General features: G+C 39.4%; 1 protein-coding gene across 1 annotated transcript; it reads left to right on the forward strand.

Moving 5' to 3' along the window:
• The first annotated feature begins 778 nt into the window (after positions 1-778).
• On the forward strand, positions 779-27,145 carry LOC107744928 (apoptotic protease-activating factor 1). Its single transcript, XM_016558756.1, has 27 exons — positions 779-919; positions 2,391-2,615; positions 2,700-2,889; positions 2,974-3,171; positions 3,786-3,975; positions 4,076-4,188; positions 4,915-5,046; positions 5,473-5,711; positions 5,900-6,067; positions 6,138-6,269; positions 6,376-6,489; positions 7,034-7,218; positions 7,313-7,439; positions 7,534-7,659; positions 7,894-8,034; positions 9,572-9,697; positions 10,037-10,189; positions 10,537-10,665; positions 11,435-11,560; positions 11,667-11,786; positions 11,889-12,014; positions 13,797-13,922; positions 14,551-14,679; positions 15,655-15,780; positions 16,513-16,638; positions 17,596-17,742; positions 25,077-27,145. Exons 2-27 carry the CDS (start codon positions 2,478-2,480, stop codon positions 25,233-25,235), a joined length of 3,786 nt encoding a protein of 1,261 aa, XP_016414242.1. The 5' UTR covers positions 779-919; positions 2,391-2,477; the 3' UTR covers positions 25,236-27,145.
• The last annotated feature ends 438 nt before the right edge of the window (positions 27,146-27,583 follow it).

Here is a 27,583-nt window from a genome sequence, read left to right on the forward strand (position 1 = left end):
GTCATATGCAAAACATGAAAACCCATTATAAACGAGGCATTTGTTGCATCCAGTGGGGACATAATTACGGATTATAATGACTTATACTGTCTTTTTATACGTTGCGTTGCATCGCGCCGCGTAAACATAAAACCATGTCTGCATTTGTGATCGGAGAAATGACAAACAAACGGCGGTCCCGGCGAAGGAGCGGTGAAAACGGTGAAAGCCGATCCGGCGATCCACAGCGGGAAGTTGATGTATTTCCTCAGCGACCAGCAGGGATCAGCTCTAGGAATGAGGAAGCGGATATCGTCCTCTTTTGGAAGACCAAACAAAGTAGTTTCGCTTTCACAACGAAGCACACAGCGTCTTCAGGACATGGCGGCAGCAACAATACTACAGCGAGAATAAAAGTTATGCCTGCTTTCTTTGCATGAATATTTAGGCAGCAGTTATGCAAATCTTTCCACATCTGATGTAGACATGTGGGGGCGTGTTAGAACCAGCCTTATAGGTAGGCGTGGTTGACTCTTAACTTTTATAAAGAATATCTCTTTGGATTTGAGACTTTAGTCATTGCAACTTTACAGATCTACTTTATGCATCAAGAGCTTGTAACACTTAAAAGAGAAAGGAAAAATTGAAATCGCATATGACCCCTTTAAAGTAGCGCAAGTCCGCGGGAAAACCGCGGACTTGGCAACACTGAACTCTGCGTTACCTCAGTGGGTCACGTGACTATACGGCGTTTTGCTATTGGTCAGCTCCGTACCGGGGAAGTTGTTTGTGTCAAAAAAGCAGGAAGCGCACATTTTAGGGGCGGACATTGGGTTTTATTAACTGAATTTCTTTGGAATATCTCACTGAAAGTCATTTGTCTTTGTCTAGCAGGAAATAATCTCTAATGTCTCTTTAATTTTTCTCGAAGACAATATCTGTAAGTATAACCATGTCTTTTAAAATTTATTTTAGATTTCCGTCTAAGTTAACTGATCAGAAGTCAGTTAATAATCACCACTAACTTACTGATTAACCACACTTTAAATGTAAGTGTGTCTAAAAATTAGGTGTGTCGAATACATTTTCTTATTGCTTGGCGTCCTAGTAGTTTCTCTGCTGAACTAATATAATTATATTTTTTGGATGTGTACGCTTGCTTGCATGAATTATTCACAACATTTTATATTTGTACAGTGAGAGACAGACCGTTTTTCTTCTTTATTCGTTGTTTTTCTTTTTCTTATTTTCTACACGTACTTTAAAACTGTATATCCACATCAGTATTTATGTTAATAAAGTCTTAGTTTTGGTTTTAGAACACTTGTTAAACAGGTATGCTAGTCATCATTATCTTTTGAACTGTTATCGGTTGTATGTGATACGTTTGATAAAGCCTGGTATATGCACTACCAGTTTAAAATGTTTGGACACAGTTGACTGCATTTGTTCATTAGTTTGAAGGCAGTTGTTAGGCACTATGCAGTGTAGAATTTGTAGCCATGACTGTTATTTACTATACAGCAGGTCCCGAAGTAATAAAAATATCAAGGACAAAATATATTATTTTAAAAACGTTAGTTTATTGAACAAATTCATCCTTGTGGCATCCTTCCGCTGGATGATATAGTGCCGTGCTTAACTGAATGTTGCGCAGCAGAAGGTGTTCAGAGCTTCTACTCAGCTGTTACTATTTAAGTGTAATAATTAGTAATAGTTATTTATTAACACATTTATTATTATTATTATTAAAACTTTAGTTTAAATTAACATCCTTCCGCTATAAAATATAGTTCATGGCACAACTGAACATTGCTATGCAACTGAATTAGCGATCAGCCCTGCGCAGTGATATGATTCAGCTTTAGTGGATTTTATGTGCTGACCAATCAGCAGCTACTATAGCATTTAAAAATCAAGGAGCAGGTTGTTGTCTAAAAAGTTCATTTCCAAATGGACCATGGGTAGATGTATGATTTTTATTTTTTATTTTTTGCATTACAGAATTCTCCCATCCTAAAGGCCTGTTTCACACCAAGAATGTTAACTATAAATATAACTATATTAGTGTCCACATCAACGCACAATAAAGTAGTTTTTTGCAAGAACATGCTGCAGTTATGTCGACTTCCCCAAATCGTTCCACTTCCACAAATCGTTCTGAAAGTGGTCCAGTGATGTAGTTTCTGTTGTTATCGTTACAGTTGTGGTGTGGACTTCTCTATTCTCATAGAATTATAGAATATTAGAACTTGGTGTGGAACGGCCTCAAGTCTTGCAATGTTCTGAATAATTCTAAAAGAAATAATCATGGTTACTAAACCAATAAGTGTTCAGAATTAGGGTTTTCTGTAAAATGGTCCCTGGTTTAGTAATTAAAATGCTTAATTTGTATGCGCTCTCCCACATAGTTCATTCAATGCATCCTGCCCTGTTGCACTAAGTAACTGTCAATCAAGTGCAGTGTTCCTCAGAAGAGCACCGCAGCTTATGTGGAGATGGAGGAACGCGCTCGGAGCTGCCTGCTGCGCTCCAAAGACACTCTAGAGCAGGACATTAAAGCCTCCTACTTGATGGACCACATGGTCAGCGACGACATCTTGACGAATGATGAAGAAGCAAGGGTGCTTGGCAAGGTCTGTTGTGGTGTTCAACATGCTGCTTTTTACATCTATAAAAAGTGAATGTAAGTCAAGTTTTCCTTTTTCCTGCTTCTCCAGCCTACTAGAAGAGAGCAGGCCACAGCCCTGCTAGAGGTGCTATTGAGGAAAGACAACAGGGCCTACATCTCCTTCTACAATGCGCTGGTCAGGGAGAGTTATGGAGATCTGGCCAACCTCCTCCATAGTGACTTGCCTCTCCTCAGCCCTGAGGGAGAGCGAAGCTTTGCTGATGGAGTGTCTCCCTCTGGTAACCACTTTAGCCACTTGGACATGTATGAACTTGTTTTTGCTTAGTATGAGATGCTGGAGGATTTGTGTGCTTTTATTCTAGTCCAGGCAATTCTGAGTGAAGGTGGGGTGCCTCAGAGACCTGTGGTGTTTGTGAGCCGACCCACTCTGCTCAACCTGGTCCGGGAGAAGCTGTACTGGCTGAAGAATACACCAGGCTGGGTCACTGTGTTTGGCATGGCGGGCTCAGGGAAGTCTGTGATGGCTGCCGAGGCTGTTCGAGACCATGCCCTTATTAAGGGTAATGACTTAACAGTGTTTAGGTTTTTGTGATTTTTATTATATTTTCATATTTTTAAATGCACACCTTTCTAATATTTCATTTGGGTGTTTCTTGAGATTTGTGGATGTATGTGTTTATTTATTCTCTTAGGTTTTAGTGTTTTTGTTTTAGCATATTTTTAATTTGTATTTATTTGTTTTTTTTGTGCTTTATTTTATTGTAATTATATAATAATATTCTTAAAGTGATAGTGGACAAAGTAATTCAATTAAAAAAAAATTTTTTTTTAAGGTGTGAACGTATGTTTTAAGAGTATTTCTAATAGACCACAGGGTTAAAAGTGCTCATATAACATTTTATTTTTCTTTCTGTTGCTCAGAGTGTTTTCCAGGTGGCGTTCACTGGCTTTCTGTCGGCCAATGTGAGCGGACAGACCTGTTGGTAAGGATGCAGTCTTTATGTTTCCGTTTGGAGCAGGGTCAAAGTTCAGATGCCAGTCTGCGGCCACCCTGCTCCGTGGAGGAGGCCAAAGATTTTTTTTAAGGTGTGAACGTATGTTTTAAGAGTATTTCTAATAGACCACAGGGTTAAAAGTGCTCATATAACATTTAATTTTTCTTTCTGTTGCTCAGAGTGTTTTCCAGGTGGCGTTCACTGGCTTTCTGTCGGCCAATGTGAGCGGACAGACCTGTTGGTAAGGATGCAGTCTTTATGTTTCCGTTTGGAGCAGGGTCAAAGTTCAGATGCCAGTCTGCGGCCACCCTGCTCCGTGGAGGAGGCCAAAGAGCGTCTACGGTTTCTAATGCACCGCAGGTTCCCCAGGTGAGTGCAGGAAGGATATGATTTCAGTGCACTTTATTTACACAGAACATGTACGTCCGTTGATAATCAGACCCTTTCTCCTTTCATTTTCTTCTATCAGATCCCTGCTGATTCTGGACGATGTGTGGGACAGCTTTGCTCTCAGGTCCTTTGATATCCAGTGCAGAGTTCTTCTGACCACGCGTAATCGAAGTCTGGCCGACTCTGTGAGCGGTGAGAAGTTAATTTTAGTGCATCCAGTTTGCATTTCACAGATGGATTCTGGACCAACTTCACAGAGTGGTTATTCCTAGGTTGGATCTTGTGCCTGCTTGCGTATGAAATTTGAATTAAATCCAAGTCAACTTCTGAACTAAATGAAATTACGTAAAACTCTGATAACCCCGAGAGCAGCTGTTCTTGGAGATAAGCTATTTTCAGCTGAGGTTATGAGAGAAATGTTCCTTTGTCTATATTGTTGCGGCTATCTTGCATAATTAATTTAACATACTAATTTCATTCAAAAGTAAGGGTTTATACTGTTTGTGTGTGCGCTTCTCTCTGTTTGTGTGTAGGTACAAGGTTTGAAGTGCCCGTTGAGAGCGGTCTAGATGAGGAGAAAGCCCTGGAAATTCTTGCTTTGTATGTCAATGGGAAACCACAGAAACTTCCACAACTTCACAGAATGGTTATTCCTAGGTTGGATCTTGTGCCTGCTTGCATATGAAATTTGAATTAAATCCAAGTCAACTTCTGAACTAAATGAAATTACGTAAAACTCTGATAACCCCGAGAGCAGCTGTTCTTGGAGATAAGCTATTTTCAGCTGAGGTTATGAGAGAAATGTTCCTTTGTCTATATTGTTGCGGCTATCTTGCATAATTAATTTAACATACTAATTTCATTCAAAAGTAAGGGTTTATACTGTTTGTGTGTGCGCTTCTCTCTGTTTGTGTGTAGGTACAAGGTTTGAAGTGCCCGTTGAGAGCGGTCTAGATGAGGAGAAAGCCCTGGAAATTCTTGCTTTGTATGTCAATGGGAAACCACAGAAACTTCCAGAAGAGGCCCGTAGCATTGTGAGCGAATGTAAAGGTACAAATCACCCTTTTTATGCAAAACTGAAGCAAAAGCTGATCAAACATGACCCAGCCACAAGAACAGCATTTCTCACCCACTTATTGTCAATTAGGGCTGGGTATTGTCCGCTACCTCGCTTTACAATGTCATATTCACTTTATAATAGATATCTTGCTTGTAACTGGTTCTGAAATTATTTTTAAGGTTAATAATTACAAGTTTAATGACTTGGCCTTAAATTCATTTATTTTTATTTTTATTTCATACTGTATTTTTATATAAAATGTATTGTATTTTTTTATTTCAATAATTTATTTTCTTTATCTATTGCCTTTGAATAACAATTCAGTAATAGTACTTAATACTATGGTATAATAATGAAGTACCATTAGTGATCTACATTACACCTCTGACCATTGTAATCGTTTCTCGTCCTGTTAGGTTCTCCTCTGGTTGTTTCTCTGATTGGAGCTCTATTGAGGGAGTTCCCTGACCGCTGGAGCTACTACCTGCGACAGCTGCAGAAGAAGCAGTTCAAGCGGATCCGTAAGTCATCGTCCTACGACTATGAAGCTCTGGACCAGGCCATGGATGCCAGTCTGCAGGTTTTGGAGCCAGAACACAGAGATCTGTACAGAGACCTGAGCGTCATGCAGAAAGACATCAAAGTGCCTGCTAAGGTCAGACAGAAAATCTGTTGCCAACTACTAAAGTAATGGTAGATGCAGAATCAATGTCATTTATTTTATTCATAATTTAAATTGTACTTCCAAGTGTGACACAAGGATGGATATTTTAATTGCTTTTTTTCTGTAAATTAGTCTTTTTTTTTTTTTTGGTTTTTAATCATTTTATTTCCTTCATGCAGGTTCTGTCAGTACTGTGGGGTCTTGAGTTGGAGGAGGTGGAGGACATCCTACAGGAGTTTGTGAATAAATCTCTGCTGTTTCGAGACTGTAACCAGCGACCATACCACTATTACCTTCATGATCTGCAGCTGGACTTTCTCGTCGAACAGAATCGTGATCAAATTGCTGTGAGTTATGTTGCACCTCTTTTTAAGAGAGCCCACCAGAGAACAAGGTCTGAATTGTTATTTCCTGTAGGAACTACATAAAAAGATGATCCGTCAATACCAGCAGTTCTACAATGAAAGGCCACCCAGCTCTGGAGATATAGACTGCTTGTATTGGTACCGCTTCCTCCCATACCACATGGCTAAAGCAGGACTGTCTAAGGTAATGTTACAGTATAGCCTACACTAACATTTCCACTCCTCTGGAGAGTATGTAGAATCTTCTAATGATTACTGTTGCATCTGAACATTCAGTTCTCTCATTACAGGAGCTTTATTCACTGATGTTTTCTTTGGACTGGGTCAAAGAGAAAGCTCAGATTATGGGATCTGCCCATCTTATCAACGATTATGTAGAATATGGTGAAATACTAGATAAAGAGGTATTTATACTGTTAAAGTTTTATTGTTATTGACGTTCCTCACAATTGCACATCTTAATCAGTTTAGAAGTTACAGACCAAATAACTAAAATATTTACATGAAATTGGCACAGAATACAGTTTGTATAAAATGGCCATATTGCCAAATGTCACTATTTTATTGTTGTGCCTCAGTCTGGACACCCATATATATGATAAACGTGTTTATGATAATGGCTTGTTGTTTTTAAGTATTTGTAATTAAAAAAAAATTTACTTTTATTTTTTATATATATATATATATATATATTAGTTTTAATTGCAAGTCTGATACATTTTAAATTGATTCTAAAAATGTAAAATAAAAACTTAAAAGAAAAACTTTTGCACTCTAACTCCTCATGCTCATTTTTTTTTAAATGAGCAAAACTGTGTGAAAGCAATAGAACATTCAGAATTATTACATGAACATTTTATTGCTAAAAAAAAAACGGTCACAATCTTAGCCGCAATAACACACCACCGCCTGTTCTGTTTAATGATAAATTGTGGTGTTTTCCCACAGAATAGTGAGGTGAGACTGCAGTTTCAGGAGTTCCTGTCTTTAAATGGACATCATTTGGAGCAGAGGCCGTTTCCTGACATAGTGCAGTTGGCTCTGTCTCAGCCCGTGTGTTCAGAGGTTTACAGACAGGCCTTGATGCAGGCGCAGAAAAGGGCCAGCAGAGGGCAGCTCTGTCTGGACTGGGTGTATGTATCTCACTGGCTCACACAGTAACTTTCATGTAGTAGATCAGATTGAAAACAGATTGATTTTGATTGAAAGCGTGTTTTGACTCTTTAGGAACAAAAATAATCAGGACAGTTTGTCCAGGCTGGTCATGCATCCTCACCAGGGGTCTGTCTACTATGCTTGCTTTTCCAAAGATGGGAGTAAAATCGCCTCTTGTGGGGCCAACAAGGCGCTGCGGGTAAATATCTATTTGTGTCCTGCTTTTTTTCCTGACATTATGTGCAGTATTATGTGACATCCCAATTTGTGTTTTTTTTTTTTGTATTCAATAGGTGTTTAAAACAACCTCTGGAGAGAAACTTCTGGAGCTTCAGGCTCATGACGAAGATGTTCTGTGCTGTGCCTTCTCTCCAGATGACCGTTACATTGCTACCTGCTCCAGTGACAGGAAAGTTAAGGTAAGTGTGTCTGTCTCTTTGCCCACTTTATTTGTGGATCAGTATCTTTCTGTAAGGTAATAGTTTGTTCCAGAATTTTTTTAAATATTCATCTTCATGCTGTGTATACTGTTTCTTTATCTTTTTGTTGCTTGACAGATATGATCACACTATACTGTCATTATGTGGGAAAGTTCTGTGTGAACATTGTTCAAACATCAGTTGTGAGAATGAGAAGTTTGTTTTGTGTTGTAGTTGTGGAGTGTTGAGCGGGGTACTCTTATCAGAGAGTTTGGGGAGGAACATGAGGAACAGATAAACCACTGCCAGTTCACCAACACAGGCCGACGTGTCCTGCTGGCCACCTGCTCAAACGACAAATTCACCAACACTAAAGTGAGATGGTTTTAAGAGCTTTTTTTTTTTTTTTCTTTCTTTTTTACATTTTCATTTTTAGTAGTTTAGTATTCTGTTTTTAGTTATTGAATTTTTTACCTTTTGTTTTTTTTTTCTTGAGGAAAAATGTTTTTACTTCTGCAGTTTTAGAATTCTTGTTAGAATTGTTAGTACATTTACATTTAGTCATTTAGCAGACGCTTTTATCCAAAGCGACTTACAAATGAGGACAATAAAAGCAGTCAAAACTAACAAAAGAGCAACAATATATAAGTGCAAATGACAAGTCTCGGTTAGCCTAACGCAGTACACGTAGCAAGGTGTATATAAATATATATATATACACCTTCACACACACTCACTACATATATATATATATATATGTATGTATGTATGTATATATATATATGTATATATTATACGCACACACACACAAAGAAAAACAAGTAGATAGAATAGAAAAAAATAATTGAAAAATTATTATTTTTTTTTTAAATAAGATAAAGTAGAATTAAAATAGAATAGAACGTTCTAGAGTTAGAGGGTCAAATAAAGGTAGTAGTTTAGAATTGTTTATATTTGATTTACATTTAGAATTGTTTTTGCTTTTTAGAATTCCTTTTTACATTTTTAGTCATTTAATTCTAGAATTTTTACTAATTTATTACAAAACTTTTGTCAATGTGAGACTGTTAACAACACTACAATTTATGAATACAAAGTTCTGATGAACTAAGTATGTGTAACATATTACTTTAGAGTCATGATTTGTTCAGTAAGTTACCAAGTTATTTCAATAGCCACTCCAGTGAAGCATTTTCTCAGAATGATTCAGACTGCTAACTTGTGAGTTCATGGCTATTTTTGAAATTCTTTAAAAGATTCATCTCAAAAGAATGTCCAGTGCGTAGCGGTGCAGAAAGCAGGTGTGTAGTAGTGGCGCTCCAAAGAGTTTGATAATTAAATCTCATCTACACTTTTTTTCTGCACCCTCCATTTCCTCTTTCCACATTTAGAGGCAGATTTGGTGAACATGAGTAATGAGAATGACAGCTGGTAGGACGCTCTCTCGCAACAGCAGAGGAGGGGAACGGGGCAGCCGTGTAATTTTACAGCTTGTGAAATTTGCAGAGAATTGTGGGAGATCTGTAGGAGTGTGACAGCAGGAGTCTGCAGTTGAGCTGTATTCATTTGAGGGTGCGAAAACGGAGAGTGAGCGAGCATGGGTGTCACAAAACGTAATGAGAGCACCCCCCCCAGTGGAGGCGTGAGCACAAAAGGGGCATTTCGTGGAATATCTCTGGATGAGGAGTGAAAGAAACACCCTGAAATGAGATTTAGAGAATGTAACGGCAGATGTGTTGAACACAAAACATTCCTGCAGACTAAATATGTTCTTCTCTTATATAGTCTGTCCTGTTCATTAGACCCTGACGGAGTGATCAAGACCCCTACACAAAGCATACGTTACCCTTTCTTCTATTCATCTTACCTTTTTGCCCTCTTTCTTTTCTTTCTGTCTTTGTCTTTCTTGCAGCTATGGAATCCCAACAAGCCGACCTCTCAGAACACTATGTTTGGACACATGGAACCTGTCAATCACTGCTGCTTTTCTCCTAACGACGCCTACCTTGCCACTTCATCCAGTGACGGCACCTTGAAGGTTACTTGACTGTTTCTTTGCTTTATTTGATTTATTGTCTAGCTGTTTTACTTGCCTATTTATTTTATTTAATTTTTAATTTGCCTGGTAATTTAATGCATTTGCTTTTTAAAAATTTATTTTTTAAAATATTAAATTTTTTAATTAAAGTCTTTTAATTAATAAAAGCTTTATATATAAAATAAAAAACTTTATTTTACACATACACACACACACATATATATATATATGTGAAAAGTGGGGACATCCCATAGGCGTAATCAAACTACTGGATCATCTTCGGTCAGTACAGGTGTTCTCTTATGTGTTTCTTGAACTGTTGTCTTTTGTGTCTTTCAGCTGTTTGAGGTGTCATCTGCGAATGAGTGGAAATCAATTGATGTCAATAGTTTTTTCCCAGAGAGTGACGATGAAATAAAAGCCATTGTGAAATGCAGCACTTGGTCGGCCGATGGCTCACGGATCATTTGTGCTGCCAGAAACGCTGTGTTTGTAAGTGATTTTGTGAGTGTTGTTTTGAAATGAGTGGAGTTGGCATTGCCACTCAATATTTTTGATTTGGTGCCTGGAACAGCTTTTTCTATATATATATATATATATTTTTTAATCTGATTCACATCAATCACACAAACACTTAAATTTAACAGGCATAATCCTATGATAATGTACTTTAATGCACCAATTCAAGTAAAAGCATTCATAAAACACAAATTTCCCTTTCAGTTATCTACTGAAGTTGATGGAAGATTTAAAAAAAAAAATTTTTATGTGTTGGTATTCCTATTTTCCCTGTGCTCGTGGTTTGTGTTAACTCTGTATATTGTCTTTGTATCGTGTAGGTGTTTGAGGTAAAGACGTCAGACATGCTGTTGGAGATGAAGACGAGTCGTCTGAGCACAGTGCAGTACTGCCACGCGTGTCCCAACAGCAGCCTGCTGGCCGTTGCTCTCTCTCATTACACTGTAGAGGTACAGCACACCGTGAAGAGAAAACAGTTTGTTAAATTACTCTGTAGCCAGCATTTCCAAACATACTTTGCCTCTTAACTTAACTCTGGGGTAGTGTTTTTGTTTCCATACCATAACTTTGTGTGACCAAGAGACCAAGATCTTTAATATTCAGGTGAAATGATTCACTTAAACTATCACACCTGCTGAGTTGCACCCCTTAGTTGTGTTTTAGCTTCTGTGTCTAAGGGAGATCCAAGTGTCTTTATAGTACACCACTGTTCATAGGTTGAAAGTTTTTTTTTTTTTTTTTTTTAAGTTTCTTCTCATCAAGGCTGTATTTATTTGATCAAAATACAGTAAACAGTAATCTTGTGAAATTATTTAAAATAACTTTTCTATTTCAATATTTTTAAACATTAAAAAAATCTAATTTGTGTGACAGCCCCCCCCCTTTCTATTATTTTGAATAGAAAGTTTAAAATAACAAATGCAGTTCATAAGTACTATATTTATTTGAAAATCATTTGTAACAAATGTCTTTACTATCATTTGATAAATTTAATGCATCATTGCTGAATGAAAGTATTTTTTTAAGAATCTTACTTATACCAAACATTTGAACAGAAGTGTTTTAGAAAACAGCCAGTGCAGATTTACATGACAAGTTCACAGGACATGCAGACATGTTGGTTATTAAGTATTAAGAATGAACAATGTAAAACATGGGATAAGGTAATTTTGATTTGTGTTAATGTTAGTAATGTTGGGGATGTTTTTTCTTTTTAAGTTGTGGAACTTTGAGACCAGTAAAAAGAAAGCCGAATGCAACGGTCATCTAAGCTGGGTTCATTGTGTCCAGTTTTCACCTGACGGCTCACTCCTGCTGTCCTCCTCCTCTGATCAGACCATCAGGGTAAGCTAGCTTTGGGCCCTCTCTTACTGTAGTGTGACAGTTTTTTTGCAGTTATTCTTTGAACAGTATTGACGTGTTATCACAACAAGTGTTAACGCTTGTCTAGCTGTGGGAAACAGATCGGGTTCACACCTCCTCTGCTGCGGCTCTGAAGCGGGATTCTGATGTTCTCTTCTCCCACAGTGATGTTACAATAGTGGCACCAGACAGCAGAAACCGATTACAGGTACAGTCCACCAGAGACATGCGCATCTAGTGCTAGCTTGCTGCTGTTTTTTGTTTGATTGCATATATATATTACATGTAATGTTGCATTTTGGTCAATCAGGTACGGACCGGATCGGCAGGTGCCATTCTGTTTGAGAGTGAAGAGTTGCCGTCCAGGATTCGCTGTACGTGTATCAGCAGAAATGCTTCATTTGTGGCCCTAGGAACTGAGGATGGAACTGTACAGGTATTTCACCTGTTGGGATATCATCATCTCCAACTGTCTCATCCTAATATTATACTCAATTTATTGGGTTTTTGGATGAGCATGCAAAGCACTCTGGGGAAAAAATAGCCTTTAGGATGCTTGTGGGTGTTTTGACTCCCCTCCGGCAATGAGATTTGCCATTGCTGTCAACTGCTCTCAGCCTTCTAATCTCTCGCCCTTCCTTTCCCAAACCCGTCCCTTCCCTTCTCTCCCTACTGAATTTCGTTGTGCTGGAGGCGAGTGTTGTCCTGCTGTGTTGCACAGTGTGTACTGTAGTGTAATAGATGTGACTGGTACGTCGGTTACAGCGGGGACGCCTAGAGGTAACAGCTGACTGATAGAATAAGCAGTGTTATCAATCTTACATTACACCCATTTACTGCCAAACAACCATTTATTTCGATTGCTCCTCTCCATCTCTGCCTGATTGTCTGTATTCACCTTAAAGAGAGATTGACAGATGGCTTTAAATAAGCAGAACAAAAACTTGAAGAAATGTACCCGGTTCAGTACAAATGAAACTCTGTTGACAGCCAGTGTTACATACTGTTTACCACAGACAATTACAACAAATATTTATTTTTATTTCTTTTTTTTTTTTTACTTATTTTTAAACTGAAGTTATTTTTGTGTTAATTGTAATGTTGATTGAGTTGAACATTTTAGCTGGAACATTTCTTTAAACAATGTTGATCTTACATTTTATAAAACAATTTGCAGCTTTGTTAATGTAAATAAGGCTTCCCTTCATCTGCAGTGATGTTGGTACCAATATGAAACACCAGAGGGCACCAGATTGTTACTGGACTGTGTAGAACATGGCAAGCATGAACAGCTCACTACTAAAGCAATTGTCTTGCAGTAAAAACAGTTAGTCTGTAATGGAGGGTTTCTTGCATGTCTTTTTTCCCCCCCAAAGAGATCCCTGGCATTATTGAAATGAGTGGAAAAATTGAGAGATGAGGTCTTTGTTTGTGTATATGTGTGCGCAGACAGGAAGAGTGAAAGTTAGACAGTTTCTGAAGAACACTGGATGGAGAGCGTTGCAGCTGCTGAACTTACAGCGTGATTTTGTGCTGGCACTAGGGCTAGAGACAGGTACAGTGCAGGTATGGTGAGTGGCAAGTGTGTGAAATGTCATGGGCTGTTCACACAGTGATTATTTATGTCACTTTCTTTACAGTGTTTCAAAAAATCTATTTGAAATAATGCTGTCGAATGTTTTCAAAGAATTCTGAAAAAAGTTTCCACAAAAACATTAAGCAGCACAGCTGTTTTCAACATTAAGAAATTATTCTTGAGCACCAAGTCAGCATATTAGACTGATTTCTGAAGAATAATTTGTCTTTAACACTGACATTATTTTTGTGTTCTGTACATTCATACTTGATTTCTGAAATCAACATTTTCACAGCATTTGATCACGCAAGACCAGAATACCAGCCCGCAAGCACAAATACATCTTATTTACTTTGGGCCGATAATCAGTCTGGCTATCCTGAATGCCACCTTGCCCTTTAACTTTTTTTTTCTTTTTTTTGTCATCTCATACAGAATTTTTTTTCTAGATGTACAGGTTTGCTGAGTTTTTTGCCATAATCTTTGTCATTATTTCTCCTCACGTTTAAAAGGCTTAATATATTTTTTTTTCTCTAATTTTTAGTAGTGAAATAATAATTGTACACAATCAAGTAAACAAAAATAAAAGGAAAAGTTGCAATTGCATTTGAACAAAGCTTTACTTTGTCTATCTGTCTGAAGGTGTTGGAGGTTCCATCTGGAAAAACTTCACTGAAGCTCACAGGTCACACTAGGACTGTTCACCACTGTCAGTTCACTGATGATGGTGAAACCCTCATCACATCCTCAGAAGACACCACTGTCCGGGTAATTCACTTTTAATTGTTGCTCATAATGAAGATGTGGTCTATTCTCTTTAGTTTTTTAGTCAAATAAAAACAAATGTCTTTACTTAGTAATTTATCACATTTTATTAACCAAACATTCCTGTGTATGTTTCGTGCTAAATGTATTTCAGTGAGGACAAATTACGTTTTTTTTTTGTGTGTGTGTGTTAGGATGTGGTGGTTTATTACGTCTTTTTGATAAAACCTTTTATATGCATTTTCTGGCTGTGAGAAAAAAGTCTAATTTACAGTTTGCAGGTGTAATTTAGTAATTAGGCCACATGCTCACAAACTTCTGCAGCAGCTGTTGTGTTCGTTTGAGAAGTTTTGGGCACTGGGTCATTTCAGGGCTCATTGTATCATTGGTGACAAGCAGAGAAAGTGTGAGCAGGGGAAAACTGTTTGTGAACTGCTGCATGCACATTGAAATTCTGTAGGAATGGATAGTGACAGTCATTAAGACCTTTAGGACTTGTGTAGTAGGATCAAAGTTTATCACTTTGAACCAAAATCAATACTTCAATGCTATAAGCTTAGCAAATCAGTTTCAGGAGACCTTAAATGTCAAAATTAACTTTTGAAAGGATGAACGTTGTCTTCGTCTGCAGGTGTGGAAGTGGAGGACAGGTGAGTGTCTGGTGCTGGAGGGCCATAAGGAGCCGGTCAGGAAGTTTCACCTGTTGAACAACTCTTCTTCATCTCACCTATTCTCATGGTCGTTTGATGGCACTCTTAAGGTAAACAGAACCTCTACTAATTTTTCTGCATTTGAATGAATCAATCTTTAGGACACAGAGAGTGTGAAGGATGACGTGAAGACCACATTTAACTCTTTTCTATAGACTGCATTGCTTTCAGTGCAAAACATGGTTATCAAGTCCAAATTGTGGACTGAAAGCCCAGTCAATCATGATAATTAGGTGATGCATGCAGTTAATCACTTGCAAACAGCTTTTTTAAGATCTCAACAGCAGAAGTTGTTACACTTCACCCCAGTTGTAATCAGGGCTTCTGGGGGAAAGATTGTTTATGTGGTCCACAACTTCCTGCCACTTTCCACAAATAGGGTACAAAAATGGGCCTGAACCACTTAAATTTGGCCCATGAAAAGAGGTGCTTTTCCTTGATTCAAAGTCTCAGTAAATTATAAAAGCTTTTCGATTTCCTGTTCCATTTGTATGAGGTCTAAATAGTTTTGAATTGATTTTTTTCTAGCAATAGAAAGAATGAAAAATTAAGAATAGAATGGACTGTTTTTAAAACTAACTACACCTAACTGGTTAACAGGAGTGCAAATTTAGTATGAATTAGGCTTTAACATTGTAGGATCTAGCATGGTTGTTTATAGTGTCTAGTAAATTCATGAATTACGAAAATTGATTTAATGTAAAAGTTTTAATGTAAAATATTCTTTTTTTTTATAGAATTGCATATGATTGCGTGTTTTTTTTAATTTTATTTGTTGGATAGTCATCTGCGGTGAGACAGGCCAAAATAGATACAGAAAATGTTTAAAACTAGCAACCCTTCATATAATTTTTTTTCCCCCTTTGTTTTTTGTTTTTTAGATAAGTTTATAATTGTCATACATATCAAATTTCAAAGTTTTAATTGTTTAACTCAAATCATGGGACACTGAAGGGTACCATATTAATGCAAAGCTCCTCCTGACATTTTCAGCAAAGTAGTCTTTTCATTTGTTTTTGTTGCAGGTCTGGGATCTGAACAGAGGACATATGCTGCAAGACCTTGAGTGTCATAAGGGTGCTGTCCTGTCATGTGATGTGTCCTCTGACGGACATCTCTTTGCCACCACATCGGCCGACAGGACTGCTAAGGTCAGAGAACAGAGGTCACAAATTCATACATCAGATCAGTGTCAGTGGACAAGATATTGTTCACATTTAACTCTCAGAGTTTCGGCTGCCTCTGTGTTTACATCCTGGGCTCTTACTGTGTGAACACCTGCTCCCGTTACACTGTTAGTTTGTATTCATGCTAGGTGTGAGTCGGTGTTGGCAGGTGCTAGGTGACTACCTGGAGTATCTTTACTGAGCCTTGGGTGCTTGCGTTAATGATGCCAAATACTGCCTAATTAACTTTGTGTGAGCACAGTACAAAAGCTCACAGATACACGTACACACACGCATAGCGCCCTCTGTTTGTGGTATCAGAGGTCCAGTCTGCTCATCTGAGAGCGTAATGAGATGAAGTTCTCACTCCGCTTCTACCAGAAAACCTTTCTAATGAGATGCCATGTTCACGTCTGTCTGCCAGATCTTCTACCGATTGGCGAGAGAGAGGACGGCAAAGTGAATTTGGAGAGCAGATCAGAAAAATCATTCATGCCAAATGGACCCGCCACAATTAATGACTAACTCTTGACTAAATTTCAAGCAGCAGTTTTGATGATTTGCTCAACTTTGTTCTGATTCCGATTTATTATATTAACCATTTCACAAAGAGATCTCTCAAAAACGACATTAGATCTCTTCAAATTACTTTACAGTTTTGCGCTTGTTCAGTTCATTCTATAAAATGGCTTATAACTGCTGATATTGTTCCCTAAGGTATGGAGCAGTGCCTCGTGGGAGAACACTTTTTTGCTGAAGGGACACAAGGACTGCGTTCGTAGCTGCCGTTTTTCTTGGAACAACAAGCGACTTGCGACGGGTGATGACAACGGAGAAATCAGGGTAAATAAAATCTTAAAGCTGCTTCATACTGTGAATCATCTGAGTTAAAAGGAATAAAGATCTGATTGTGGCCTTGATAAAACTTCAGAGGGATTTGAGTATGTGTTATGGTAAGGATTTTTGATATTTGCAACCAAATCCCTACTTTATTTATTTTATAAACTTTTTATTTATTTTTTTTTAACCAAGAGAGTAATGATGCCTAATAAAGGTACTCTCAGATCTTTTTGGACAGCAAGTGTTCGCAAAAGTTCTACATATTAACTGCACTGTTTTTTTTTTCTCGTTATGGGGGACAATAGTTCCCCTAATTGAACAATCACCCAAATAGGGTTGTAAAGAAGTTGTAATGGCAAAGGTAATCAATTACAGTGAATTTTGGACATCTGTGAAAGTGAGCAGATATTATGGCCACATTGAGAGCAAATGGAGATATTAAGAGAAGTGATGCAAGGACAAATACGTCTTGATGCCTCACAACTCGGCATCGCCTCCATGTCAGTTCTACCAAGCCTTCTTTCTGAGTTTTTTTTTTTTGCGGGGAGACAGGCCCCAGTGCTCAGAACCGTAAAGGAAAGAGCTACCTCATCAATTAAAGATGCTGCTCGCAAAGAGAGAACGTGAGAGAAAACCACAGAAAGAGAGAAATGCTGTGATGTTTTAATTCATGGCTTGTGGTGCTTTTTCAAAGCTCACGTCTCTATGTAACACTGTTTACTGCCACAGAGAAATGCCAAGTCACACATCACAGAGTAATATCTGTAAATCAGGCTTTAGTGCTGTAAAAAAGGATATATTTGCATTTGGCATTTTTATTTTCTCAAAAGTGATTTCTGATTCATACAAGAAACATTGATGCATTATAAATACACTTTTGTGGAATCCGTGTTGTGCCGTATGCATTTTGATAACCCATTTCTTTTGTGCTAATGTTGTATTGTGTTGTGTATCTTAAAGCTGTGGAGCATGCTGGATGGAGCTCTTCTGAAGATCTGTTCCCGGGACACTAAGGACTCCATGGACTCTTTCCACGGTGGATGGGTGACTGACCTGCACTTCTCCCCTGATAACAGAGAACTGGTCTCTACCGGCGGATACATCAAGGTACACTTATTATACAGATGATGTCACTGTATACAAGCAAATTCTTAGTGGCGCACCCTGGAAAAGAGCTGTTTTTTGATTAGCTTCATTTATCCTGAGAGTGCTGCATGTGCGGTTATGATTTAGAGCTGGGTAAAAATAATACAAAGATTTGTAACTTTGTTTAATTGGTGAATTAAAAATACAGCATAATCAGTGTAGCCTGAGACGAGGGTCTGAAACTCTGCTAGGTATAATTTACAGCGTCAGCAGATATTTAATTAATTAATAAATATTTATATCAAAATATACCCAGTGAATCATATTGAATTTGAACATCTGTTATTACTGTTTATTATTGTTATAATTATTATACCTTTATTGATAATAATACTTATTATTATAGTAATACTCCATTGCCCTGCATTCTTTCTGAGGCGTCGTGCAAATCTGCAAAAGTGCAACCAAGATGAAGTCTCGCCAGTCTCTGACATCATGACTATTTCATCTTTATTATCAGGCAGACGCTTGTCCAATCGCTCATGTCACAGAGGCACATTATCATGTCAGGAACGGAGCGAGACTAAGTTCCATCAACAATGTCAGCCATTATCCATCACGCATTGCAACTTCTTTATTAATACACTTAGAGCCGTCTTTACATTGAGTAAGTGTCACAGGCATAATGATGCTTCATCACGCATCAATCTGTCAGTTTATCAAATGCGTCTGCATCGGGCTGCCCTCTGCTCCTGACCCTCCGCTCGAGCGTGCGAGCGACGGATCCGTCGGAGACCCAATAATAAGCTCTGATTGATCGCCAGCTGTCCTCACACTAAGGATCTCTCTGTGTATAATATCAAATGATAAATTAATCATCGTCAGTGTTGGTTCCACATCCCCAGCCAAACCTCTTCATCAGACCGAACTAAATCTGCCACGACCACCCAAAGGAAGGAGGTGCATGAGACGTGACACGTCAATGGTGCGCTTCTGTTCCGATTTGAGAATTAACGTCACCTGCAGGATCCGGTTATATATCAGAGCATATGTTGTGTGAAGTTGCAATCGTAGATTAGTAAGTTGCTGTGAAGAATCCCTGGGTATTTAATTTCCTGTCCAGGTTGTCACTTGCTTTTATGTCAGACATGTGATATAGACAAACTGACATTTTCAAAGCAAAATTATGATCTGAGCCATGACCTAGCAGTTTGCAAATTTAGTTGCTGTGCTCGTGCGGCGGCATAAGTTTGAATTCAGCCTGCAACGTTGTCCTGTTTTCAACATCTTCTCCTCTATCACCAATTGTGTTTAAAAAAAAAAGCCCTCAAAAAGATTTAAAAAGAATGTAATGAAATGAAGCTGAATTTTGTCAGGTGTCATAATGGGACAGCAGCCTCGTTTGCTCTGTTAAACTCGGTTTAGCTTGTCATTCAGATGGCAGAAAGAGTCTTGTATATATCACCACGCCTGATCTTGTTTGGCACGGCAGCTCTCTGCGTTCACTTTAAGGTGATCTGCCTCTCAGCAGCATCTACATCTTTTGATGTCTGCCTTCCGCAGTTTGTCGTTGACATATTTCTATTTGTATCGAGCCATCAGCGAGGCTTATTCTTTGACACCACTTGCAGTTCAGTCCATCAGAGTACAAAAACAACTGACTTGACTGGCCTGCCGCCATCCACGTTTAATCTCACGGTAACGGATCTTAGTTCATTTAAAGTCAGACAGCAAGTCAGGGATTCATTAGTAATGGCATTAGTAAATGCTCACAGATTCAATATTCAGAATGACTCGAAGTAATTTGTGAGACGCATATATGTAGTAACTTTTTGTCTTCTGTTTTTCAGACAGTGAATCCCAAAAAAAACTCCCACACTGGCGAGCGAACCTTTTTTTTGGGTGCATGATGAGTGTCTCTCGCTTAAGCCTGTCATTTCTGACATGATTTTGTGTGGCAGTATGAACACTGCATTGTTTTTTTTTTCCATTTTATGACAAGTCGCAGCCAGCGTTTAGGTGCAATAACGCCACCTGTGTCGGAGTGTCAACCATATAGTTACTGGAGCTGTTTGCACTGTTATTGTAGTTTCATTTAAGCATCACTTTTATCATCAATACCTACTGACACCCCTAACTGAAACAAAAAAAAACATAGTATTAATCTGTTATTTTGGGAGCATTCTGTCCTTTTGTCTCTCTGTCCTCATTGAGACAGGACATGTCCCGACTCCAGTCCAACCCACTTTCACCCGCAGAGGACAAATCAGCAGGGCATCTGTCTTTTTATACCGTTTCCTTGTCTGTTTTCCTTCAGCTTTGTTTTCTGTCACATTCATCGGGATGTCTGAAGTCTGCTTCAGTCTATTTTTGCCACTTTTTTTCTTAAATCTAGCCAACAGGGTAACATGCAGGAAAGAATGATGCTACACGCATGAGTCTGTAGAACTCATTTTGCCCTTCACCCTGAGAGGTAAATGTTTTCTGTGTGTGCTTGTGATTTATAAAGGCTTCGTTCCGTTTAGCTTTCACTAGGGGTGCTCCGATTGATCGGCTACCGATTGCTATCGGCTGATAATTGCTTTGGGAAGTTTGATCGGTGGTCTCTATAAAGGCGATCTCATAAACGGATCTCAATCTGATGACGCGCCTGCCTTGAGAGGTTCAGCATGACATGCAGCGGCACCGTCTCGATCTCTGTCAGCCGCGGGTAAAATAATTATTATAATGCTGAAGGTGAAGTACAATTCATATTTCTTTATTAAATAACTTAAAGTAATTTGAAAACTTTCTGTGAGATGTAATTTCACAAACAGCATGAGTGTATCATCGCGCTCTCTCTCTTTCCTTCTCAAAATGCACAAATGGCTTCAAATCACCACATCGCGTCTGCACTATAAACGAGCTGCACACTGCACAGTTGACACAGGAATTGGCACTTGCACAATCGAGGCAGTGTCGCATCGTCATTAAAGTTTATAATTTGCATTTCCTTTTATTTTTAAGTCTTTCCAGTGTTTAAACCATTCAGCGAATCGTGCACTCATGCACACTCGAAGTGCACACAGATAAGGCCGCCTCACATACAGCTCACGAAATCAGGCTGTGTGTAAGCTATTGCTAATTTCCTCCCATTTTCAAAAATGTCTGTAAAAATCCAGATTGGAGCATCACTAAATAATTCTACATGATAAAAAGAAGGCTTCAAAAAGATCTGTATCGGTGATTGTGTCGGCACCCTTAGCTTTCACTCATAAAAGACAAATGATTATTGTAGCAGTGTGTGTGCGAGTGACCGAAATATTTCCTGGAGGAGAGGAGAAACGGATGAGGAGGTCAGCCAGGATATTACACCTTTAGCGAGGAAGAGGCTCAAACGCATTAAATCACACTGCCCCACTCCCTTTCTTTCACACACGTATAGTGTTGTTTGTCCTCTAGAGGGTTTGGCTGCTGTTGGGAGACTCATAGTAATTCACACACATCAGCTCCAGGGCATCCAGACCTTCACCTCTACCAGACAGAACGTTTATATCACAACAATTTATTGCTTCGGGTCCCACAACAGCGTGCACCTGCAAATAAGAGACTGTTTAATTCCTTTGTCTGTTTCTACTCAAACAACTGTGAGAAAAAAAAGATGCTTTTGTTTTGTAGCCGTAGCAATGCTAGACCGAAACAGCCCCAAGCACTGTTTTTGAGTTTTTTGTTTTTGTTCCCCCCACAATTCCTCTGAGGTGTCTGGATGCGTAAATGAGATGGACTTGTTCTCGTCTTGTTTGGCATGTTTAATCCAAATGAAAGTTAGACTTCTTGTTTGTAGGTAAACAAACATTTCCTTTCCATTTCGATTCCCCCCCCTACATTGGGTTGTAGCCTTTCATTATTTAATCGTTTCTGAGAGAATTAATTCAATCCATTTGTTTGTCTTTTCAATGTTTGCCAGTGGCACAACACGCTCTTGTACTGTAGGAAAAAGCTTGACACGGATTGCAACACCTGTCACTTGAAGGCTCTGCGTTCTTCATTTCTCTTGAGCGCACATAGCACAGGAAGGACCGCTTTGCCCGACTGTTATATCAAATGTAACAGTTTATTGTTTGAACAGTTCAATCACCTATCTGTTCTGTAAAAGTGTGGCTCGTGTGCTGTATTCCAAGCCTTTTGAAACCCTATGACAGGTTTTTGTGAGTAACCGAGCAAAATTGTAATTTGCGTGCTGTTTGGCCGAGTAGATTTTCATTTTTGAATGAATTGTCCCTTTAACTCGCTATTAAAATGTCATCTTGCACCTATCTTACGTGGTAGTGTACTCGATGAATCGTCCTGCATTTCAGTTTTGTCCAGAGGGGAGATGTTTGACTTTGAGAGAAATGGCTTTTTGTCAGACATCGGCCATCGAGAAGACAACCTTGAGTGCTAGCTTTTGACCCATTTGCTCACATCACCTCAAACTTTCAAAAGATTTTAAACGCCACAAGTTATGGTTTTCATTTGCCCGTAATGACTCAACTTTGACTTTATCTGGTTGAAAGTGATCTGAATGTTTAGCTCGGGGCAGACAGACACGCCGGTGCCATGACTCAATGATTCGGTCCAGACTCCCGGCAGATGACCCGTCAGAGCGCGTTCACACAGGAAAGATGCTACAGAGGCCTGACGGCACAGCGCACACTCCCGTTTCTCTCTCAGTGGAGGATTCCTCCGTACTTTGCACAACGCAGACAATAGAAAGAGCGAGAACAAAGACAAACAGAATAAAAGAGAAAGAGATTGCAGGAAAGAAAGGAAAGGGATTGTGTGTGCATGAATATTTCAGCCTTTGGATTTATAAAGGAATAATTGAGCTTTAAAGTCTGAGGTGGGTTCCCCTCTTCTCTTGGTTTCTCCACTGCTCCTGTGGAAGTGTAGGTAAACAAGGTGTGATGTTACTCTTACATAATGAGGCCTGCCCACGTGCTTCTTTTTTTTTTTACTGCAGGCCAGATAAGCATGATGGAAAAAAGTCAGACACGTTTATTTGAGTTGTAGAGTCAAAAATGGATGCTGTGACCGTTGCAGACATACAAGATATTCTCACGTGATGCCACGAAAGCGATTGTAAATAAGTCTACAAACATTGCCATTACAATTGTATATTTTAGTTTACAAAAGGGAATAGAATATCCTGTTTAATATGGAAATTTGACTTTATAATCAAATTGTGTTTTTGACACAAGCAGCTATAGCCCGGCCAACCCAGTCACCGTACACAGTGTTGTTGGCGGTAGATGCAACCCAAAATGCACAGAGGGTGAGGGAGAACAAGAAGTAATGGGCCGCTGCTGCTGCTAACTCTGTACCCTTGGGCATGTCGCTCAACTTCACCCCGCCCCCAGGGTCAGAGGATGACGGCTGACCCCTGATCTTCTGACCTCAACCATCCCTGTCTGCTTGTGTGTGTATAGAAATGTGATTTCTCAGGAGATATGCAGTTCTTCGCTTACTTCAATGCTAAAATTGTTTTTTCTTCTTATTCATGCAACACACTGTCCTTGAACCCTTCCCCTCACTCTCCCGATTGAGACACCGAGGTCCAGACAAGTCGGGTCCCCTCTCGTTCAGATCTTTTTAAAGAAACTTCTGGAAATCCACCCAGTCTGCTTTGACTGCACGCAAAGAATTTTTGTATTCTTTGGCATACGAGTAGAGTGGATGGAGCGGAACAAGGACCGGTCTTTCTCTCCAGACCGTACTACACTGGGCACCATGTGAGAAATAACGCAGCTCTCAGAATTAAAGTTGCGCCAAAAAAAACCCCATGAAAATAAGAGTAGGAGAGTTGGCCTTGGCTTGGTGAATAATTTAAGGAGGTCTTGTTTCTTTACTAGTGACATTTTTCTCCCGGTCGCATAATAGCACTTCTTAGCCTGAATTTGCAGGTATTTTATGTGCCCTATGTGTTTTTTGTGACCAGAATGTGAAGTTTGTGTTTGAAAATGCTTTCTCTCCATCTGCTGTCGCGTTTGGTCCGTTGCCTTTATGCTGACGTCAGGATGATGAGGAATGAATTTCAATACAAGCATACGGCATAAATGTCTTATTTATGCATGCAATGCTATTTAAGTAATTTTGACTTCCTTTTAACAGATGCACTAGCACCAAAACAACAGCGCGTATCATTTGACAGATGTGGTCTGAAGACATACGAGTCTAAAGTTTGTTTCCTTGACACAGGGCGACTTTAACTTTTCAAGAATACAGCGCATGCTCATCCAGCGAAAAGAATATATCTGTGTTAAGCCCTATTTGGACCGGATTAGTTTTCCACGAGGAGCTCAGGTGATTTTGTTAATCCTGTCCGAATGAAAAACAACTGCGTTTGCAAACGTAGCCTCGAGTAATTTACCTACCATCGGTCTGCATCGCTTGCCATCAAACGAGCTTCTGTTTGGAATGTAGTTTCAGAGGAAAAAATATTCAAGCAAAGTGGTCTAAATTGGTGTAAAACAATTTGAGTTAGCTAGTACAAAAGCGACATCACATCCGCAAACGTGCTGCTTTACCTTTAATTGTACCCTTCGAGGGCAGGAAACGGATGTTCCAAACATATCAAGGTTGTAATTTTTAAAGCAACCGTATGTGTGTGTCTGGCCGGCCCACCTTTTAGTGCTTATCCTTTGTTGTTATTGCCTTGAGTTTTGGGGACCATAGAGGCAGAACAGACTATTTTAGCTGAGAAGCCAGGCCATCAGGGAAAGGAAAATTATTTTTTTCAGAAAACGCACAAGCGAGGCAATGTGCTGTGTCTGAATGAGGCAATCGTGTCCCTCCGTAGTTCTATATTTGGAGGTTTGGTACACTGGGCAGAAAACTATCACGGCTGGTGGTGAGTTTTCAACACGAAACTAAGTTGTGGAGAATGAGCTTGTTAAATGCAAATGAGACCCGTTAATTCACGGCACGTGCCGTGTGATTAATGAGCCTGTCGGGGGGCCGTGTTTGTGCATCTGCACGCGGAGACCGTAAAAACAAGCACCGCGGTCGAAGGCATCTGTCGTTGTCGGTTTGGCCGGTAGCTGCTCGGTGGCCTCATTTTCTCAATGTGCCAAAGTAACAATCACGCAGCTCAGGCGCCGTAACCCTCCAGTGTTGGCACTCATTTAGCAGTTCTGTTAACATGCATTTGACGACATTTCCTTTGCTGCTTTTTTAGAGCATTTCCGTGCAGCCATGGGGGACAGAGACCCTCAGGTGTCATCATGTGGAAAACGTCAGACGCTGTGCCGTTGAAAATGCTGCAACGGTTACAACGACACAGACATTGAGCCCAGGGAATGTAGCTCATTGTATTTTTTTTTTTCTTTTCGTCATAGTGGTGGAGCGTGGAGACCGGCGAGGCCTTGCAGACATTCTACACGATGGGAGCCAATCTGAAGAAGATCCACGTGTCACCCGATTTTACCACCTTTGTCTCTGTGGATGGCATCGGTATCCTTTATGTTTTAAAGAAGGTGGAGGGAGGAAGCTTATAGATGTTGTTCTCTACAATGTTGGGAACAAAACATTTTTAGAAGACACTTGGGAGCGCAAGAAATGGGTTTGTTGATGACTTCAAATTCAATTGTAACAATTAAAAAAAAAAAAATTTCTTACTGATGTTTCATAATGCTGAATTGAAGAATCTGTCCTTTTCTATGACAATGTCTTTGTGCTGTCGCAATCGAAGCCAAATACTCTGACCCACATTAACAAAAGCCTTTGTATCTTTTGTTAGAGCTTACGCAGCCCAGCGTCGGATTTCCTCAGAGTCCATGCGTTTGAACCAATGCTTTAATGTTTAGTAAATGTGTGAAAAGAAGCATATTTTGGGTGATGTGCTTAAGGTTTGATTTGTGACAGTGGAGTTTCATGCAAGGGCTTTAAGTTGGCTCGCCAATTAAGTGAGGAACACTATTGTAACCTTGTTATGACTACATCATTTAGTTTGTGGGTAGGTTTCTCAGTGAGACTTGAAGAAAAACAAGGAATTACAGATTTTCAGCGTTGTCTTAAAAAAAAAAACACCAAGTAAATGTGTAATGATACAAATATGAAGTGCTGTAACCAGAGTACAATTTGTCCATGCAGGTACACCACTGGATTATCAAAAGGTGAACATGTAATTGTTTTTGGTGTTTAAGCATGTTGTAATGTGAATATAAAAATGCAATACAATCAATGAAGACCAAGGCAAGTAGTCTGACTGTCATTGATGGTACGATTGATGTTAAGGAATTTATTATTGGCACATTTGTTCTTCCCCAGCGCTTTACGGCATACAGCATGAAAGTAGATGCAAGTGATTTTTGCATGTCCCAGGTAAGAAATGTTAAAGAGCAAAAAAATGTAGATCTTTTGTGTGTGTGTTTAAAAGGGAGGAGGGCAGCGCAATGCACGGCAGTGCTTACACCGCAGCGGTCACGCTCCGTCTGTTTCTGACACTTCCTGTTGGCAGCTGGCTGATGAAAACAGACAGCGCACTGTTGTGTCTAAATGTCATTGTTGAGCGCTGCATTGTACAGTCAGCGGTAGACTGCATTAGTTGTTTGTGAGAGAAGTGTTTTTTGTGTTAAGTATGAAGATGTAGTGTTTTTGTTTTGAGGTGAGAGGAGGCAGGTCTGTGAAGCCCCTTTTCTGTATGTGCCGATCACACAATGACATTCTCAATCACCGCAACAAGCCACAACCTCACATCGCACTAGGCTGGGGTGCCCAATCCTGTTCTTGGAGATCCACCTTCCTGTACAGTCCACTTCCAACTGTAATCAAAGGCACCTGTCTGTAATTATCAACTTTTTCTGAATGACTTTAGTTGCTTGTGGGTTTAAAATGACCTTTGCTGGTAGGTACATCTCCACAAACTGGATTGGGCACCCCTGCGCTACATTTCCCACAGACCATTGACAAGCTTGCCATTCAATGATATCACATTCTATCACCCAAGCCAGCTCATCTGTGGTATGAACAAGAGCTCCCTCTTTTTACTTTTTCAGCTCTCCTTTACTGGTGAAATTGTTGCTAGAGGTTCAGTGAAAACTCAACTTTCTCTAAACCATTACATAACCCACCATAGCATCCCCAAGCTGATGCCACATGTGGTCAAAGTCTGCTTTGTTAAATGCTTTTTTTTTTTTTTTTGGCCTTATGCAGATGTAACAACTGATTTTTGGAATAGGCCGGGTGATTTTCTGTTCTATCCCTTTCCTTAGCATGTATTGACTATTGAGGTATAGAGATCATTTATCTTGTGCATCTCAATTACACATTTCAAACCATTTCTTAAGCACATTAAACAAGTGTTTGCATTTTACGCAATTGTCCATTTCACTTTTGACTAGTTACTCCACTTTACCTAATTACACAGTAGGGGTTGCATCGACTAGTCGGCTTAAAAATAAATGCATACTCTGAAAGCGCTCCACAAGACGTGTGATTATATTACTGGATGCTCGAAATTGAACGGGAGAATGCACGTTTTAAACAGCTTATTGTACAGGTTACTATGCGAGTACACAGGTATTAGGGACACAATATAAAGTGGGACCGATCAAATGACAATGGCAACGTGACAAATGTAGTACATCCAAATTACATTTGTACTACATACATTCAAACTATGCAACTGTTTGTTCTTGTCCTTGAAAAACTATGTTGCGTAAAGTAATTGCTTACTCAAAACAAGTAGCCTACCTTGGCAATATTTTGACACAGCCTCAGTCTTCGGGATAACTACCAGGCAGGCTTCTCGGAGCTAAAGTCTGCAAGAAAGTGGCCCTCCAGGAGCTGGATTGGGCACCCCTGGTCTAAGCGTAACTTTATTCCTATGATGGTAGTTGTAACC

The sequence above is a fragment of the Sinocyclocheilus rhinocerous genome, unplaced genomic scaffold (genome assembly GCF_001515625.1).
Source record: "Sinocyclocheilus rhinocerous isolate Xijiao unplaced genomic scaffold, SAMN03320098_v1.1 scaffold258, whole genome shotgun sequence".
NCBI classification, from domain to species: domain Eukaryota; kingdom Metazoa; phylum Chordata; class Actinopteri; order Cypriniformes; family Cyprinidae; genus Sinocyclocheilus; species Sinocyclocheilus rhinocerous.

Coding starts and splice junctions, on each gene's coding strand:
- LOC107744928 (XM_016558756.1), top strand. CDS start 2,478: ATGGAGGAACGCGCTCGGAGCTGCCTGCTGCGCTCCAAAGACACTCTA. Junction 5,047..5,472: donor CATTGTGAGCGAATGTAAAG/GTACAAATCACC, acceptor TCGTCCTGTTAG/GTTCTCCTCTGGTTGTTTCT. Junction 6,270..6,375: donor CTAAAGCAGGACTGTCTAAG/GTAATGTTACAG, acceptor CTCTCATTACAG/GAGCTTTATTCACTGATGTT.